This window comes from Brassica oleracea, chromosome C8, assembly GCF_000695525.1.
Source record: "Brassica oleracea var. oleracea cultivar TO1000 chromosome C8, BOL, whole genome shotgun sequence".
Taxonomy (NCBI): domain Eukaryota; kingdom Viridiplantae; phylum Streptophyta; class Magnoliopsida; order Brassicales; family Brassicaceae; genus Brassica; species Brassica oleracea.
Genome location: NC_027755.1, coordinates 41,229,164 through 41,243,518, shown reverse-complemented (window position 1 = coordinate 41,243,518; position 14,355 = coordinate 41,229,164). Strand labels below are relative to the sequence as shown.

Genomic DNA, 14,355 nt, shown 5'->3' with positions numbered 1-14,355 from the left:
CCCCCAATGGGCCCCCCCCCCCCAACAAACAAACAAAATACACATGAATAAAGAATGATCTAAACCTGGTCATTACCAGAACCCGGTCTAAACCGGTACAAGCCAACAACGACTTTAACCCGCCCAAAAAAAACAAACAAACCATTTTCAACGGAAACTAAAGACGTTGAAAGCTCCAAGGAACATCAATTTAACCGGAACCAACAGAACAACGATCAAAGGCATATGCTGAGACGCCACAAGGCGGCTAAACCTCTGCAACGACTTTCTCCCTGTCTTCATCATCCCCGAGAAATCCTGACCTCCGTTGATTTGTCTCCCTGATCTCCCGCTGCTTTCCCTAGTCACCAGTACAGGCCACCAGAGACTCCTGCGATGCTCCCTCTTCTCCCTCCTTATCTGACTCACTTCTTTCCTTATCACACTCCTAACCGCTTTAAGGTAAGAGTTCATGTCGTGGTCCCTCTGTATCGTCCCGCTCGACCCGTACGCCGCCCTGTCGCCAAGAATGTCGAGTGGATGCGGCGTGTTCAAGAACAACGTCTGCGCCGCACGTTCCTCCTCTGTATCTTCATCGGTTAGAAGATATAAACCGTTTCCAGGAGGAAGAAGCTCGTGTCCTGGAGAGAAGGACTCATCAGGCTGAAGGATGAGAAGCTCTCCCATGGGAGAATACAACACACTCCGCTTGTTGAGACAAGGATGGCTACGGAAGTTGCCGTTAACAGCCTTGAGAAGCTCCGCCACGTGGTAAGGGTAGTTACAAGAGAAGGCTCTAGGGACGATGTCACGGTGCATTGTTACAGCTTGGACATGGCTTTTAGGCAAGCCTAGCTTTTTGAGAAGATTATCGCCTCCGCATAGTACGAAAGGAGCGCCGAATGTTATAACAGGGAGTAGAGAAGAAGCGGGTACTTCGCCTCGGACGAGTAACATGAGGTTTAGCAGTAAGGATAAGCTTCCGCCTAGTGAGTGTCCGGTGAAACGGAAGTTAGCTCTGTTTTTATGGGCTTTTAAGTGGGCCTTGACTTCAGGTAGCATTTGTTCGTACATTCCTTTAGCTGCTTCGTATATTCCTCTGTGGACGATCACACCGAGCTCCTCGAATTCGATTGGCTCGAAGAGTAGGTTCGCTTGCCACGAAGCTAGAGACTCAGATCCCTACACGCAAAGTTCATAACATTAATGAAATCTAGAAAACAAAACAGAGTTTGTCCAAAAAAAAAAACAGAGTTTGTCCAGAAAAAACAGAGTAAAAACAGAGTTTTGAGATTTTTTTTCTTTTTCTTACTTGAATGACAACGAATCTGGTGAGAGTTTGATCATCATCGCATATAAACCAATCGCAAGGAGATGAGATGGTGGATTTCAAATCGTCTGCAACTGCTTGTTTGACGTCTTCCTCAGCAGCAACAACGGAAGTAACAGAGTCGGTTAAACAAGAAGGAACCTCTGATGATGAATTTTCGGTTTTGGATGAGGAAGTGAAAGGAAGAATGCTGTTGGTGCGAGAGTGGAGGTAAGAGGCAGCTGATGCAACCATCTCATACGCGGCAGAAGCACTAATCTTGCGACCTTTGTTGGCTTCAACTTCTTCTTCTTCTTCCACCTTTGGTTTGGTCTCATCTGAAACTTCAGCTTTTAAGGCTAACTCTGTTTTCTCAGCTGATGAAGTTACGAACTTTAGGCCGTAATACTTGGAGAGATTCGCAGGCTGAAGCGAATTCAAGACAAGAGACGATATTAACACAAAAACAATGTAGAAACATAACCAATGAAACAGAAAGAGTTCAAAGTCGGAACCTTTATTTTAGAAATGGAATAAGCCAAGTTTCCCAGATATGACATTTGAGCATAGAGTTTCGATTCGGGTAATGAAACCCTCTTCAGCAATTTAGAGAAGGAGTCTCTGTCCAGCTTAAATCTGTTTTCTTCGTAACTTACATCGCATCCACCATCTTCTTCAGGTGATACGACGTCGTTTAGTTCCTCTTCTTCTTCATCTTCATCTTCATCTTCATCTTCATCTTCTTCTTCTTGTACCTCTCCGTCTCTCCACAGAGATTGCACATCCAATATCTTCAAAACCCAGCTCCCATTTCTCCTCTCCGTCTCCGTCTCCTCCGCGATTGGCGTTCTCGAATCGCCAGAATCCACCAAAACGGCGTCGTCCAAAGCCAACCCGCTGCTACGTCTCCTCCTCGACGCAATTCCACCGCCGCGAGACCAAAACGGCGTCAATGGGAGCTTGAAAGAGAATCCGAAAGTTCTTCTTTTTCGCGATGGCGCCGCTGCGGTTGCTCTAACTTCAACAACTCCTCCGCCACAACCGCTTACGCCGCTTCCAACCGCTTTAATCGCTGGAATTACCCCGTGTAAGCTTGTATTCAGACACAAACTATCCATCTTTGGTTTTTTTTCCTCCTTGATAAAAAAGAAAAGCTTTTAAAAAAAATTCTGTTCCTTTGGGACCGATTCTTTATTCACAGTTGGAATTATTAACAATCTTTGGAAAAAAATTTGGAATGTAAAATCTATTCCACAGAAAGAATTAGAAATGAGAAAATTTAGAAGGGGAGAAGAAAGAATTGTTTATCAACCGATCAGATCTACCAAGAGAGGAAACTTCTGCGTGAGAGATATCTTTTCATTTCTCTTTAAATTAGAAAAAGACGACTTTATTTGCTTTTCTTTTTTGAGATTTTTTTTTGACTACCTCTTTTGCGATATTTTAATTTGAAAAAAAAAAAAAAAAAAAAAAAAAAAAAAAAAAAAAAAAAAAAAAAAAAAAAAAAAAAAAAAAAAAAAATGAAGAGTTTCTCGGAGAATTGTTAAAACTGTGTCGTTTAGCTTAAACATACAGACGTGTAATACGCGTGAGTTATCTATCCGCCCAACACGTTTTACCCCACATAGGGCCCATCAAGCGAAGGGGTAGTCGAGTTGGGTCAGACTATTTGCCGACTTGATAAAAAGAAATTCAAAAATAATTATTATCAAAGGGAAATAATTTTATAGTCTTTCATTCCATATCTAACTTTATTTGCTTGGAAATACTGTAGTTGGTTAGTTTCAAGTTTCAACACCTTAGTAAATTTTGTATTGGACAGAATTTAACTTTTATAGAAAAATATTTCAAGTTAATAAAGTTTTAAAATGGAAGTTTCCTACAATATCCACGTGGGACCACCGTGACAAAGTGGAAGACCGCCACGTCAGAGTCAGAGTAGTGTGTAAATGGATATAGGTGGACAAACAGTGTGACGTGTTCCAAGATTTTGGGTTCTATCCAATTGCATACGTAGCGGGATCAGAATGCTCAATGCGATTTGTCTTTTACTGTTGTTGTGTGTTTCTGCATGTCTTGTTGCTTCTTCGTGAGGTATTGTCCAAAATGAAATCCAAAGTACTTGCACGCAACGAAACTGTTAAGAGTCTTTTATTTTCTTGTTTCTTTTGTTCCCCCTTCAGATTATCATGATACATTTCAAATGTATATATATATATATGTTGATAATATATAGCTTTGTGGGGATCTATCTTTTATATTAAGAACACCATAACGTAGTTAACTGTGTTTGAAAAGTAGCCAGTTTTGTTTTTTTAGCTGAGCACAATGTATTGACTTTTACATAACTGACTTGATCGTTGATAACTTAAAGTGCCTAGGGTAGCCACCCGGTGAACATTTGAATTCTTTCTATATGTTTAAGGTCCCGTGTTAAACTATATTATGGAATGGTCTATATATGTATATAAATTGGAATGTTATCCTAATTATGCTCAACGTATCATCTTCAATATATAAACTATATTATGGAATGGTCAATATATGTATGTATATTGGAATGGCTTTCAACTCGCAGATATATTTTCTTAACTGTTAAAGACGCTAAGGCTTAACAGATTGACGACTCAAAGCGAGGAAGCCTACTAGTTGTTGAGTTCTTGTAGTTAATCCGCAAGGTAAATTACTCAAATGAAACCCTTAGGCCCGGCTATGGTTTTGTGTTCCAACTTTTATGTATAGCTGTGTTCTTTGATTTGGTTTAATGTATGATTTTTAAAAACTTAACCGTTGTAGGGAACTCTTGGCAACCAAGGAGTGCTAAAGCAAGCTCGTAGAGCTTTTGATGTAAAAGAGGAGAAGATAACATCACTCGATTGATCCTTCTTTCTCGTCAGTAAGCTTTGGTTTTTTATTGGATTAAACCTTCTGAAGCTAGTCAGTGGTGTAGCTTTTCAACTCAAAACTGTAGAAAAAAAAATATCATCACCAACTGGAAATGAAAATGAAATTTACATTCATGTTACCCGAGTGAATGTTCACAGGATAACGAATAAGGATCTCTTGCTGTGAATAACAACCAAACGTTATTTTGTGTATATAGGCCAAGAAAATATAAATTAATTGATAGAAACTTTGTAGGTCTCATATATATATTGATATCAAGAATGAATTAACAATCTGTGAAATTGTATCTCTTTATCTTGCATGTAACGTATTTCACAAAAAAATTGAAAAGAAAACACAAAAAGGAGAATTAAGAAAAGAAACATCTATATATATAGTGAATAAAGTGAAAACCCTTTTGTTAATCATCATCATACAACTTCATTGTGTTCTTTGTATTTCAAACAAGAGATTTGCCTCTGCAACTTCATCTGCTCATAGAAATTAGCAATAAACTCATCTGCTCTTGCATCTACCCCTAACTCTTCTTCTTCTTCCTGATGATCATCAGGAGACGCACGATCACATTTCTCATTGCACGAACCATTGTCGTAGCCGAAGGATCTAACATATTCGGTATCATCTTGACCGTCCAATTCAAAGTCATAATCAAAGTCAACGGGAGGAGCAATGCAAGGCAAGAGGAACCTCATGGAAGCAGGACGATGCATCTTAACGTTAAAGACCGGGGTGTCGTCGAAAGAGAGCTGTTTCTCACCGAGATAACGGCCGTTATCAAAGCTGTTAGAATGATGAGCTAGGGCTTTGAGATGCTTGGAGAACAAGTTACGTAGCTCGAACATGTGCCACTTCTTGAAGATGCCACCTTTTCTTCCCCATAGAAGAGCCATTCTTACAAGACTCCAAGCTCTTTGTGTTGTGATTGATCTGCTTTTCTTTTTTGTTTCCCCCATGAAGACTTCTTTGTTGTGATGGAAGCTGTAAGCCCTTTGATCTTTATCGTTGCTTTGGTTTTTCAGGTGATTGTTGTGTTGATGGGAGAAATTGTGAACACTTAGGTGTGTATTTATACAAAAGGAAAGCAGCTCTTTTTTGCAGTTTTTGACGCGGAAAGATGGAGATTTACACATAAATATTCAATAAAATAAAAAATTTATGGACAACAAAAACTTATTTCATAAGAATGGATTTCAAGTGGGACCTCTCAGGGCTGTACGCGGGCAAGATCTGAGCTGTTTAGCCGTTTTGTTCGTTTCTTAATTGTCTTAAAGTGTATTTTCTTTGTTTGGTTTTTAAAATGAAGACTATAAAATCATTTTCTATCGGTTCATATTCAGTTATTCACTATTCACTAGTATCATTTATCCATTCCTCCAATGAACAATTAAAACGTTTTTCTTCTCAAAACTTGTTATTGTGATTTCACGATTGACTTTTACTAATTGGCAAGTGTTATCTTGACGCGTAGCCATATTTTAGGAGACATATATAACTCTACACAATTGCAAACATTGTAGTATTATAGTATGTTTCCAGATGACCACGTGACTTTAGTTCCCAAATATTATTCTATTAATACAGGATTATCACCGTTTTCAAATCAGTCAAAAGTTACAATTCAGTTATTAAATATTAGAAAGTGGGCGATTAATAACGCAAATAACGCAATGAACCTCGTGACAAAACAAGTATAGTAAAGAAGAATCGTGGTCGGTCCTTTAAAGTTGTTTTATGAGTAGATGTGAGACTGATAGTGATACATCGAAGAAAGCTTAGAAACCTAATCTTATATGATCTGGTCAGTAATTTTTGCCGATACTTAATTATTAAGTTCAAGCCGTAATTAACAATCAATTTTTAATGATTAGGTTTGATTAATAGTTGTACAAGTATAATAGAGATTTAACTACGTACATAATTTCTTATTGTAAGTAGTTTAAGGAAAATTTTTTTGTTTCAAAATGTAAATAGTTTTCAAATATCTAGATAATTTTTACATTTATTGGATATAATGTAACCAATCAAATAATATTTTTTTTTTATATAATTGGTTGAACTAATTAATAAAAAAAAATTTTTAAAGTACCAACTTTTTTAATATTAGTGCTTTTAGTCTAAAATACTTACATTGTGAAACGGATGGAGTAATTATTGTACAACTACAAATAATAAAGAGACTTGTATAACAATAAGCTTAAGACTTAGTTTCGCTGCCGTTGAATAATGTCTTACGGCTGTCTCGATTGTTTTACTTTCCACGCAATCGTGTCCTCTCATAGATTTTGTTGTGTGTTTTTCATTCATGAAGGAATGAAAAGCACAACCTGTGGCTGTAGGTTCGACCGAGGCACAATTTTTATAAATGGTATATATATATATATATATATATATATATCCGTAGTAAAGACAAGATCTAATCTCTCACTGGAAGGCAGTGCTTTGTAGTTCACCTCTGTGGCTCTGGCATTCCTGAGTTTCCTTGATTATATATAAATGACAAATGTTTTTCACTAAACCTGCAAAGTTGAGGAAACTCTGAGTAACGATTCATCTCTTTCAAACTTGCAAAAAGGGATAAGTCATCATTCATCCGCTTCACAAAAGTAACATAAACGTTTGAATGGGTTGGTTTTGACACTAGGCATCGTAAAAGCCTGTTTAATCATAAAGTTAAAAGATAGGTAGGTCAGAATTTAAACTATTAATAAACTTCGCGCCATTTCTTTTGTAGACGTGGAGATAATTAAAACTACGTACCGCACAAATGATTGACGAAGCTGAAGGTTTGGAGAAGAACGAGAATCTTCAGAGTCACGATAATACTGAGATTTACGAGAAAGCAGCCAAAATCCTCGAATCGCGTTGGGCTGAAGAAGAGGGCGTTGAAACATAGTTCTATAGATTATTCGTTTGTCAAGCTACATAATTCTAAGTCTAATTAAGCATGGCAAGAAACAGTATCGCAACTATGACATTATTTTAAGGTACTATCTGGTCAGTCCAATTTACTCATTTGGCGGGAGCTCATTTCCAAGGTTTAGCAATTTAATTGATAATCAAAGGTTTAAACCTTCAACGTCACTATATATTAATCTCAATTCCCAACACCACTGACCTAACTCTCTATTATTCAAAAAGATATCATAGGTTTAAACCTTCAACGTCATTATATGTTAATCTCAGTTCCCAACACCAGTGACCTAACTCTCTATTATTCAAAATCTTCTTAGAGTGTAATACTCCATCTGTTTCATTAAAAGTGTCGTTTTAGGTTTCGGCACACGGATTAAGAAAACAATTAATTTTGTACATTTCCTATAAAAAATACTATTACCTTACATCTAACCATATTTCAACCAATAGAAAAATAAATTTCGCATAAAATTAATAAATTTTGCATTGAAAATCGAAAACGACACTTATTTTGTAACGAAAAAATTCTCTAAAACGACACTTAATATGAAACGGAGAGAGTATAAAATATACGACGAATTCACAAGGTATATCTTCTTCTTTTAACACTAAGAGAATATTATATACGACCAAGGAATCAAAGGATGCAACAAACACAGAGTCTCATAGTTACAGATACAAAGGATATCAGCATGACTCTCATTAACATTATACAAAGGAAACGACACTTAATATCAAACTAAGAGAGTATAAATTATACGACGAATTCACAAGTATATCTTCTTCTTTTAACACTAAGAGAATATTATATACGACCAAGGAATCAAAGGATCCAACAAACACAGAGTCTCATAGTTACAGATACAAAGGATATCAGCATGACTCTCATTAACATTATACAAAGAAATCGAATGTAAAAGTCATCTTCCTCTAGTGTTCTTCTTGAAAACATGCAAGAACAGTTCACTTGTCCTCTTTTACTAGAATCTCAATTTCACAAGTCAACTTGTTAATAACTGCACTAAATTACCCACATTTAATTTTTAAATCACTATTTCACCATCATAAATTAAAACATTGTCTTTCACTTCTTTTTATATATCTCTTTAGATTTTATAATAGCACTTAAATTAAAATATTAAATATTTTTATATGATAATTTTATTTAATATATGAAACCAGTAATATCTCTTAACTATAAGCCACTAATTAAACATTATAATTAAAATAACGAAACCATTTATGATATTCTGAAAAATATAACATATATCATTTTCAATTATCAGAAATTAGAATATATCTCACTGCCTCTCTTAGATTTCATATGACTAAGCTATTCTTATCTAACAAATCAAAATATCACAATTAAATGTTAATTTGAGACATAAATAGAAGATTTGACTTTAGATATAAGTAAGTCCATAAATAAAAACATCATTAATGAAATGGTTAATGAAATACTTATATAAAGAACAATTAACTATAGTATACAACATTGTCTTCCTCCTCTGGTCGTCTTCTTCCTTAAACAGACACAGAGCTTGAGCTACATTACACACAGAAGAGTAGCATTCTTAAGTGTTTTTACATACGATGCTTTGGATTACAGAGTTCTCCGGCTTCTTCTCCGCTGCTTTAGCGGTGATCCTCCTCTCTCCGTCACTCCAGTCCTTTTCTCCGGCGGCGGCAATCCGATCTTCCCACCTCGACGCCTACTTCAGACCATCACCATCAGCCTCTGATCACTCCGTCCGCAACTTCTCGTACAGAGAGTCTCCGATACTCCGTAACGCCGACGAATGCAGATTCTCCGGCGGTGATCCCGGCGTCTGCAACCCTTCTTACGTCCACGTGGCAATCACTCTCGACTTCGTGTACCTTCGCGGCTCGATCGCCGCCGTGAACTCCGTCCTCCAACACTCGGCTTGCCCGGAGAGCATCTTCTTCCACTTCCTCGTCTCGGAAACAAGCCTCGAATCCGTGATCAGATCAACGTTCCCGAGGCTCAATTTCAAGATTTACTATTTTGCCCCTGAGAGGGTGCAGTCTTTGATATCCTCCTCCGTGAGGCAAGCGCTCGAGCAGCCGTTGAACTACGCGAGGAACTACCTCGGAGAGCTGCTCGAGCCTTGCGTGGACCGGATCATATACCTAGACTCGGATATCGTCGTCATCGACGATATCCTGAATCTATGGAAAACGGGTCTAGGCCCGAGCACGATCGGGGCTCCGGAGTATTGCCACGCGAACTTCACGAGCTACTTCAACGGAGCGTTCTGGTTCGACGAGAGGTTTAACGAGACGTTCAAAGGGAGGAAGCCTTGCTACTTCAACACGGGAGTGATGGTGATGGATTTGAAGAAATGGAGACGGTTCGGGTACACGGAGACGATCGAGAAGTGGATGGAGATTCAGAAGGCGGAGAGGATTTACGAGCTGGGCTCTCTTCCCGCGTATCTACTCGTGTTCGCTGGTCATGTTGCTCCGATTTCGCATCGGTGGAATCAGCATGGACTCGGTGGGGATAAGGTTAAAGGTAGTTGCCGTGATATGCATGAGGGTCCGGTGAGTTTGCTTCATTGGTCTGGTAGTGGCAAGCCATGGTCTAGGATTGATGCGAAGCATCCGTGTCCTTTGGACTCATTGTGGGAACCTTATGACTTGTACAAACGTTCGCATTGACGTCAATGCTTGTGACCTGACCTATTAGCGCGGTAAACTCAGTTCAATTGCTCTGACTTTTGTCCCATTGACGTTGGTTTTTAGTTAGAGAAATAAATAAATATAATTTTATGTTAGAGAAATAAATAAATATTTTGAGTTGTTTGAAAAACAGTTGGCTATGTTTTCTTTATTCCATAATTTAATTATTTTTTTCTTAACTTTCATGTTTAAATATGTTTCGTAATCGTTAATCTGTAAATAAAAATCATGCAACAGAAAGAATGATATTTAAACCATAAAACGAGTATTTCATAAGATCTGTTTACAACAAACATGAAGCCGAGAAAGACCTTTCATGCCTTGCACCACAAACAACAGAAACCCTTATAATTAAGGGGAGAACAGGAGAATGCAAGAGACGATAATTAGCAGTGTTCATCATTTTAATAATACAGACCGAATCTATACGTAGAAAATTAGGACAAGCTCTCTCGTTACATTACACACTAAACAACAGAGGCAATGTTCACTGCATATACTTACTACAATGACACCCTTCATCATTTAGAAACGAGATCCTCCATTTTCTTGCTTCTCCATTTCTTCAACCGCTTTGTATGTTGATACAAATAACGAACTCTGGTTATTCCTCAAGAACCTATGATCAATTAGTTTTTTAAGATTAAAAAAAAGATTTTTATTTAATATTTGTAATGTGCAGAACAGGAAAAAATGCCTAAATTAAGAAAGGAGAAGAGAAAACAAACCTTAGGATATCAACAAACTCGTCCTGCAATTCCTTCAAAGTCTCTTCTGCCATTTTCACACGGATCAGCAACTCCGGCAATTTCACTGCAAAACTCAATCATTAAGCATAAAAGGTCTTATCTGTGGTGTGTATTCCCACAGGTTTCATGAGAACTTAACCACACATAAAGGGCAACATTCAGCATACTGATTACAAAGAAGATGGCCTTACCAAAGAGTCGTAACAAATGTTCTGCTCCGTACACAGTTGAGGGAGATACACCCTCAGATATGTTTTCCTCATACTGCTTCCGCTCATTGTTGTAAAGTAACATCACCGGCAAAGCATTGTCAAAGTAGCAACGCAAACCTTTCAGAATCTCCTCTACTGAATTGCTTACCCTACATAACCTCACCAAAAGAAAGTACTGAAATAAAACTGTTGAAAATGACATTAACAAAGCGCTTACCTGCCATCTTTCTTCATTTTGCTGTCAGTGTACTTCTTCAAGATATCATCCACATTAGGCGAGCGAGGAAGTTCCACAAGCTGCTCACATAAATGTTACAAAAAATGTCACTGATAAATTCCTTGATATATGGACCTAATGAATCGAGAGCTACCTTTTGCATCTGAGTAACGAATTCATAATCGTCGATGAGTTGCTTCCTCAACGCTGACGGGATATTGAAAGTTAAAAGGTTGTCTGTAGCAACCAAATTCTCCTCCTGTATCCAGCAAACAACAAAAACAATCAGGCAAAAACTGATCAGAAAACAATAGAAACAAACTTGGAATATAGAGAAAAATGAAAGGAAAATCCACACCATTGGAGAGACTAGTGTATCAACAGAATCTTGCTTCCGCTTTCTTCCTCTAGCAACTGCAAAATATATTAACAAGAGAATGATGATAATATCTAGCATATGATCTATAAAGCATGCAACAAAGCCTCTAATAAAAGACCCAGAACACTGACCATTAGGGCATCTAGGTTTCACCTTGGACACTCTCCAAGCCATAGCACTCTTGACCCCTTGCTTAATACCCTGTTCCTTAATATTCTCCTCGGTGTGTTTCAACACACAATCATGACCTATCCATTCGTCCCAACTGTCCATACAAATAACTAATCATTACAAAGAGATACAACAATAATCAAACCATGAAATTATCAATGCATTAGAAACAAAAAAAACTTGTAATCTTGGCAAACGTTTTGATTTAGCAGCAGAATGATTATTCAGACCGATGATGCAATGTACAGAAAGATTATTCAGACAATAAAAAGCCGGCAGTAAGTGACAGTACTGTCGGATGGTCTACTAACCTTTTGTTCCAACCCTGTAAAAACCAAAGAAAATACAAAAGATTACATATTGAAAACGGCAAAAATATAGTAACGGCAGCATTAACAATAAATGTGTTTTATTTGTTTATGCTTTTACAGAGATTCGTGGTTACGCAAAACAAAATAAAATCTAAACTTACAATGTAATGCACATAATAGTTCCATTCATTGTCTTTAAATGCAATTTCAAGAACCTGAAAACATAAAACAAAGATCAAATTTTAAACACAAAAGCACAAACAACATTCCAATTTTAGACAAAAATAACATTACCTTGGCTTCGTAGAAACGACCTTTGTGGTTGGCTAAAACTTTCTCTCCTTCTTCGAATTGACTCACGTCCGCAGGAGGAGGAGGAGGCAAGACGTCTGCGTCGCAATCGGTGTTGGACTCTGTAACAGAGAGAGATCCCTGCCGTGTTGTAGCATCCGTCTCGGTGGCGGATTCATCTTTCTCCGCGTTGCTATGGCTTCCCATCAAAAGAGGAGAATGAAGGAAGAAGAGTGAAGAGAGTTAAAGTAAAAAGGGAAACAAAACACGATCGTCGAATCTTGACGGGGGCACCAAATGCTTCCGGGATTTTTCCAATCGACGCGACGGGAAGAATAATCAAATTTCCTTCACTAATGGGCTTTTAAGAAAGCCCATTTAAAAGTTTTATCAAAGTAGGCCATTATTTACTGGGGGGGGGGGCAATGCAGTAAATAACCGTATTTTATAAGAGAGAAAGACATAAACACCCCCTTGTCTACCAACGAGGTTGAAAAGTCTGGGTCGGTTGTTGAGACTTGAGACTGTGTTCTTCTTCTGTGTAAGGGTACCTTGGTAATTTAGAAAATCCGCGTATTCTTGGCCACTAAGTCTCGCTCCGTTTATAAAAATGTCTCGCAACAAGAGTACGAAGCAGACATGTGCTAGTTAACCACACGAGGAGCTCTAATTAGTTACCTAATTTCAAAAGCGTTGTCTGAATCCGAGAGATGGAAGACGATATGTGGGCTGTCTCCTCTTCTGGTTCTTCGAGAAGCTATCGATCAGCAACGACAGCTGCTAAGTATCAATCTGGTTATTATCCCAAATTCCCTTTTCAATTTCTAAAATTTTCATTTTTAGGGTTGATGGGTCTGAATTGGGTTTCTAATTTTTATTTTTTGTGTGAAGAAAGATTGAAGCTTTACGTTTAATTTAGATGACAAAAGGACTTCTTTTTCTTTTCTTTCTCGAATTTCATCAGGTTCTTATCGAGATACGGGAGAATTTGATGAAGATTATGATGATGATGATGATGATGATGATGATGATGATGATGATGATGATGTTGAAGTGGACTACCAATGTCCGTTTTGCTCCGATGATTATGATTTAGTCGAGCTGTGTCACCATATCGACGAGGAGCATCAGCTTGAAGCTACCCATGGGGTATGTCAAACTCACCTCCTCTCTCTCTCCATATTATTTACTAATATTACTATTAGACATTGAAGTAGTTTAGATATTGATTGAAAGGTTCACTTACTTGCTCTAGTCTAGTGAGTAGGATTGAGAGGAACCATGGCCCTTAAATTCTTCTAATTGGGTAACAGTATTTAGATTGATGCTTTAGAAATTGTGAAATGGTTTCGAAATGAGAAACATAGTACTTGATCTTGGACTCTACTCTTTGAGTTGACAAAACTCACCGTTAGAAGCTTTGATCAGGTTAACGATTTCAGGAAATGAATATTGAGTGATGGAACATTTGTTTGGCTTTTTACATACATGGTGGTTTGTGATTTGTAGGTATGTCCGGTTTGTAGCAAAAGGGTGAAGATGCACATGGTGGATCATATAACCACATATCACAGAGATGTCTTGAAGATATCCTTTTTTCATTTCACAAACGTCACTTTTAACCAATTTTCTCGAGTCTATAAAGAAGTGAATGCAATTTATTAGAGAGTTTCCTTGACAGAAACTTTACAGCGAGCAGAAGCAGACATCTTACATGGACGATCCATACTCATCAGATAAATATCTTCAATCTTTCCACGATGACATGCCGCCATCTACGCATACTTTTAAAACCGTTGCTGCCGATCAGTTCTTATCTTTCCTCAACAGTCCTCCATTGCCAAAGCCAACCAAGACTGTGCAGGTTGATTCAAGTGTAGAAGACAAGGCTTTGATTGAGGATTCCTCTACCGTAAAAGACAGGGCATCTTCGACAGCTTTATCGGATACTGAACAACTGGAGAAGGCAAAGAAGTGTGAGTTTGTACAGGGACTGTTGTCATCAGCCATGTTTGATGATGATGGATGCGACTTCTTCTGAGATTAAAACAAAATAAAAGCAAAATAAAGATGTGAAGCCTGTAATGGCAAAGGCAAGTCATTGGCATTGTTGTAACTTTGTTCAGTTCTGTTTTATCTGTTTCTCAGACATTAATGTAGGTTTAGTCTCGTAATATATAAGCCAATGCGTTTTCAGTGTTGTCTGCTCAAGAA

At 37.7% G+C, this 14,355-nt stretch overlaps 5 protein-coding genes across 6 annotated transcripts; 2 read left to right on the top strand and 3 right to left on the bottom strand.

The window, feature by feature from the left end:
* Window positions 1–9: 9 nt before the first annotated feature.
* On the bottom strand, window positions 10–2,667 carry LOC106312373. The gene is made up of 3 exons (XM_013749871.1): window positions 1,804–2,667; window positions 1,292–1,714; window positions 10–1,161 (listed from the first exon to the last, which is right to left on the bottom strand). Exons 1-3 carry the CDS (start codon window positions 2,404–2,406, stop codon window positions 148–150), a joined length of 2,040 nt encoding a protein of 679 aa, XP_013605325.1. The 5' UTR covers window positions 2,407–2,667; the 3' UTR covers window positions 10–147.
* A 1,802-nt stretch (window positions 2,668–4,469) lies between these two features.
* Window positions 4,470–5,247, bottom strand: LOC106309966. The gene has a single exon (XM_013747141.1). It carries the CDS (start codon window positions 5,146–5,148, stop codon window positions 4,606–4,608), a length of 543 nt encoding a protein of 180 aa, XP_013602595.1. The 5' UTR covers window positions 5,149–5,247; the 3' UTR covers window positions 4,470–4,605.
* A 3,378-nt stretch (window positions 5,248–8,625) lies between these two features.
* LOC106311045 (probable galacturonosyltransferase-like 5) lies at window positions 8,626–9,816 on the top strand. The gene has a single exon (XM_013748276.1). It carries the CDS (start codon window positions 8,702–8,704, stop codon window positions 9,788–9,790), a length of 1,089 nt encoding a protein of 362 aa, XP_013603730.1. The 5' UTR covers window positions 8,626–8,701; the 3' UTR covers window positions 9,791–9,816.
* A 221-nt stretch (window positions 9,817–10,037) lies between these two features.
* Window positions 10,038–12,464, bottom strand: LOC106309543 (protein MRG2). 2 transcript variants are annotated; one of them, XM_013746591.1, is made up of 10 exons: window positions 12,145–12,464; window positions 12,012–12,065; window positions 11,851–11,864; window positions 11,500–11,633; window positions 11,348–11,403; window positions 11,144–11,248; window positions 10,990–11,069; window positions 10,752–10,930; window positions 10,540–10,624; window positions 10,038–10,430 (listed from the first exon to the last, which is right to left on the bottom strand). In XM_013746591.1, exons 1-10 carry the CDS (start codon window positions 12,346–12,348, stop codon window positions 10,337–10,339), a joined length of 1,005 nt encoding a protein of 334 aa, XP_013602045.1. In that variant the 5' UTR covers window positions 12,349–12,464; the 3' UTR covers window positions 10,038–10,336. The 2 variants fall into 2 exon arrangements, with proteins under 2 accessions (XP_013602045.1, XP_013602046.1); XM_013746592.1 differs by having other exon boundaries at window positions 10,752–10,921; window positions 12,145–12,463.
* Window positions 12,465–12,753: 289 nt separating this feature from the next.
* LOC106308114 (protein DEHYDRATION-INDUCED 19 homolog 2-like) lies at window positions 12,754–14,349 on the top strand. The gene is made up of 4 exons (XM_013745248.1): window positions 12,754–12,936; window positions 13,106–13,290; window positions 13,651–13,728; window positions 13,832–14,349. Exons 1-4 carry the CDS (start codon window positions 12,852–12,854, stop codon window positions 14,180–14,182), a joined length of 699 nt encoding a protein of 232 aa, XP_013600702.1. The 5' UTR covers window positions 12,754–12,851; the 3' UTR covers window positions 14,183–14,349.
* The last annotated feature ends 6 nt before the right edge of the window (window positions 14,350–14,355 follow it).

What these genes read in the sequence shown, in the direction of transcription:
- LOC106309966 (XM_013747141.1), bottom strand. Translation starts at nt 5,148, where the DNA reads ATGGGGGAAACAAAAAAGAAAAGCAGATCAATCACAACACAAAGAGCT.
- LOC106308114 (XM_013745248.1), top strand. Translation starts at nt 12,852, where the DNA reads ATGGAAGACGATATGTGGGCTGTCTCCTCTTCTGGTTCTTCGAGAAGC. An exon ending in AGCTGCTAAGTATCAATCTG is followed by an intron (nt 12,937 to 13,105) that starts GTTATTATCCCA and finishes GAATTTCATCAG; the next exon opens with GTTCTTATCGAGATACGGGA. An exon ending in ATCACAGAGATGTCTTGAAG is followed by an intron (nt 13,729 to 13,831) that starts ATATCCTTTTTT and finishes CAGAAACTTTAC; the next exon opens with AGCGAGCAGAAGCAGACATC.
- LOC106309543 (XM_013746591.1), bottom strand. Translation starts at nt 12,348, where the DNA reads ATGGGAAGCCATAGCAACGCGGAGAAAGATGAATCCGCCACCGAGACG. An exon ending in ATACACTAGTCTCTCCAATG is followed by an intron (nt 11,249 to 11,347) that starts GTGTGGATTTTC and finishes TGCTGGATACAG; the next exon opens with GAGGAGAATTTGGTTGCTAC. An exon ending in TCGTTACTCAGATGCAAAAG is followed by an intron (nt 11,070 to 11,143) that starts GTAGCTCTCGAT and finishes TTATGTGAGCAG; the next exon opens with CTTGTGGAACTTCCTCGCTC.
- LOC106312373 (XM_013749871.1), bottom strand. Translation starts at nt 2,406, where the DNA reads ATGGATAGTTTGTGTCTGAATACAAGCTTACACGGGGTAATTCCAGCG. An exon ending in ATTCCATTTCTAAAATAAAG is followed by an intron (nt 1,715 to 1,803) that starts GTTCCGACTTTG and finishes AATTCGCTTCAG; the next exon opens with CCTGCGAATCTCTCCAAGTA. An exon ending in CCAGATTCGTTGTCATTCAA is followed by an intron (nt 1,162 to 1,291) that starts GTAAGAAAAAGA and finishes CTTTGCGTGTAG; the next exon opens with GGATCTGAGTCTCTAGCTTC.
- LOC106311045 (XM_013748276.1), top strand. Translation starts at nt 8,702, where the DNA reads ATGCTTTGGATTACAGAGTTCTCCGGCTTCTTCTCCGCTGCTTTAGCG.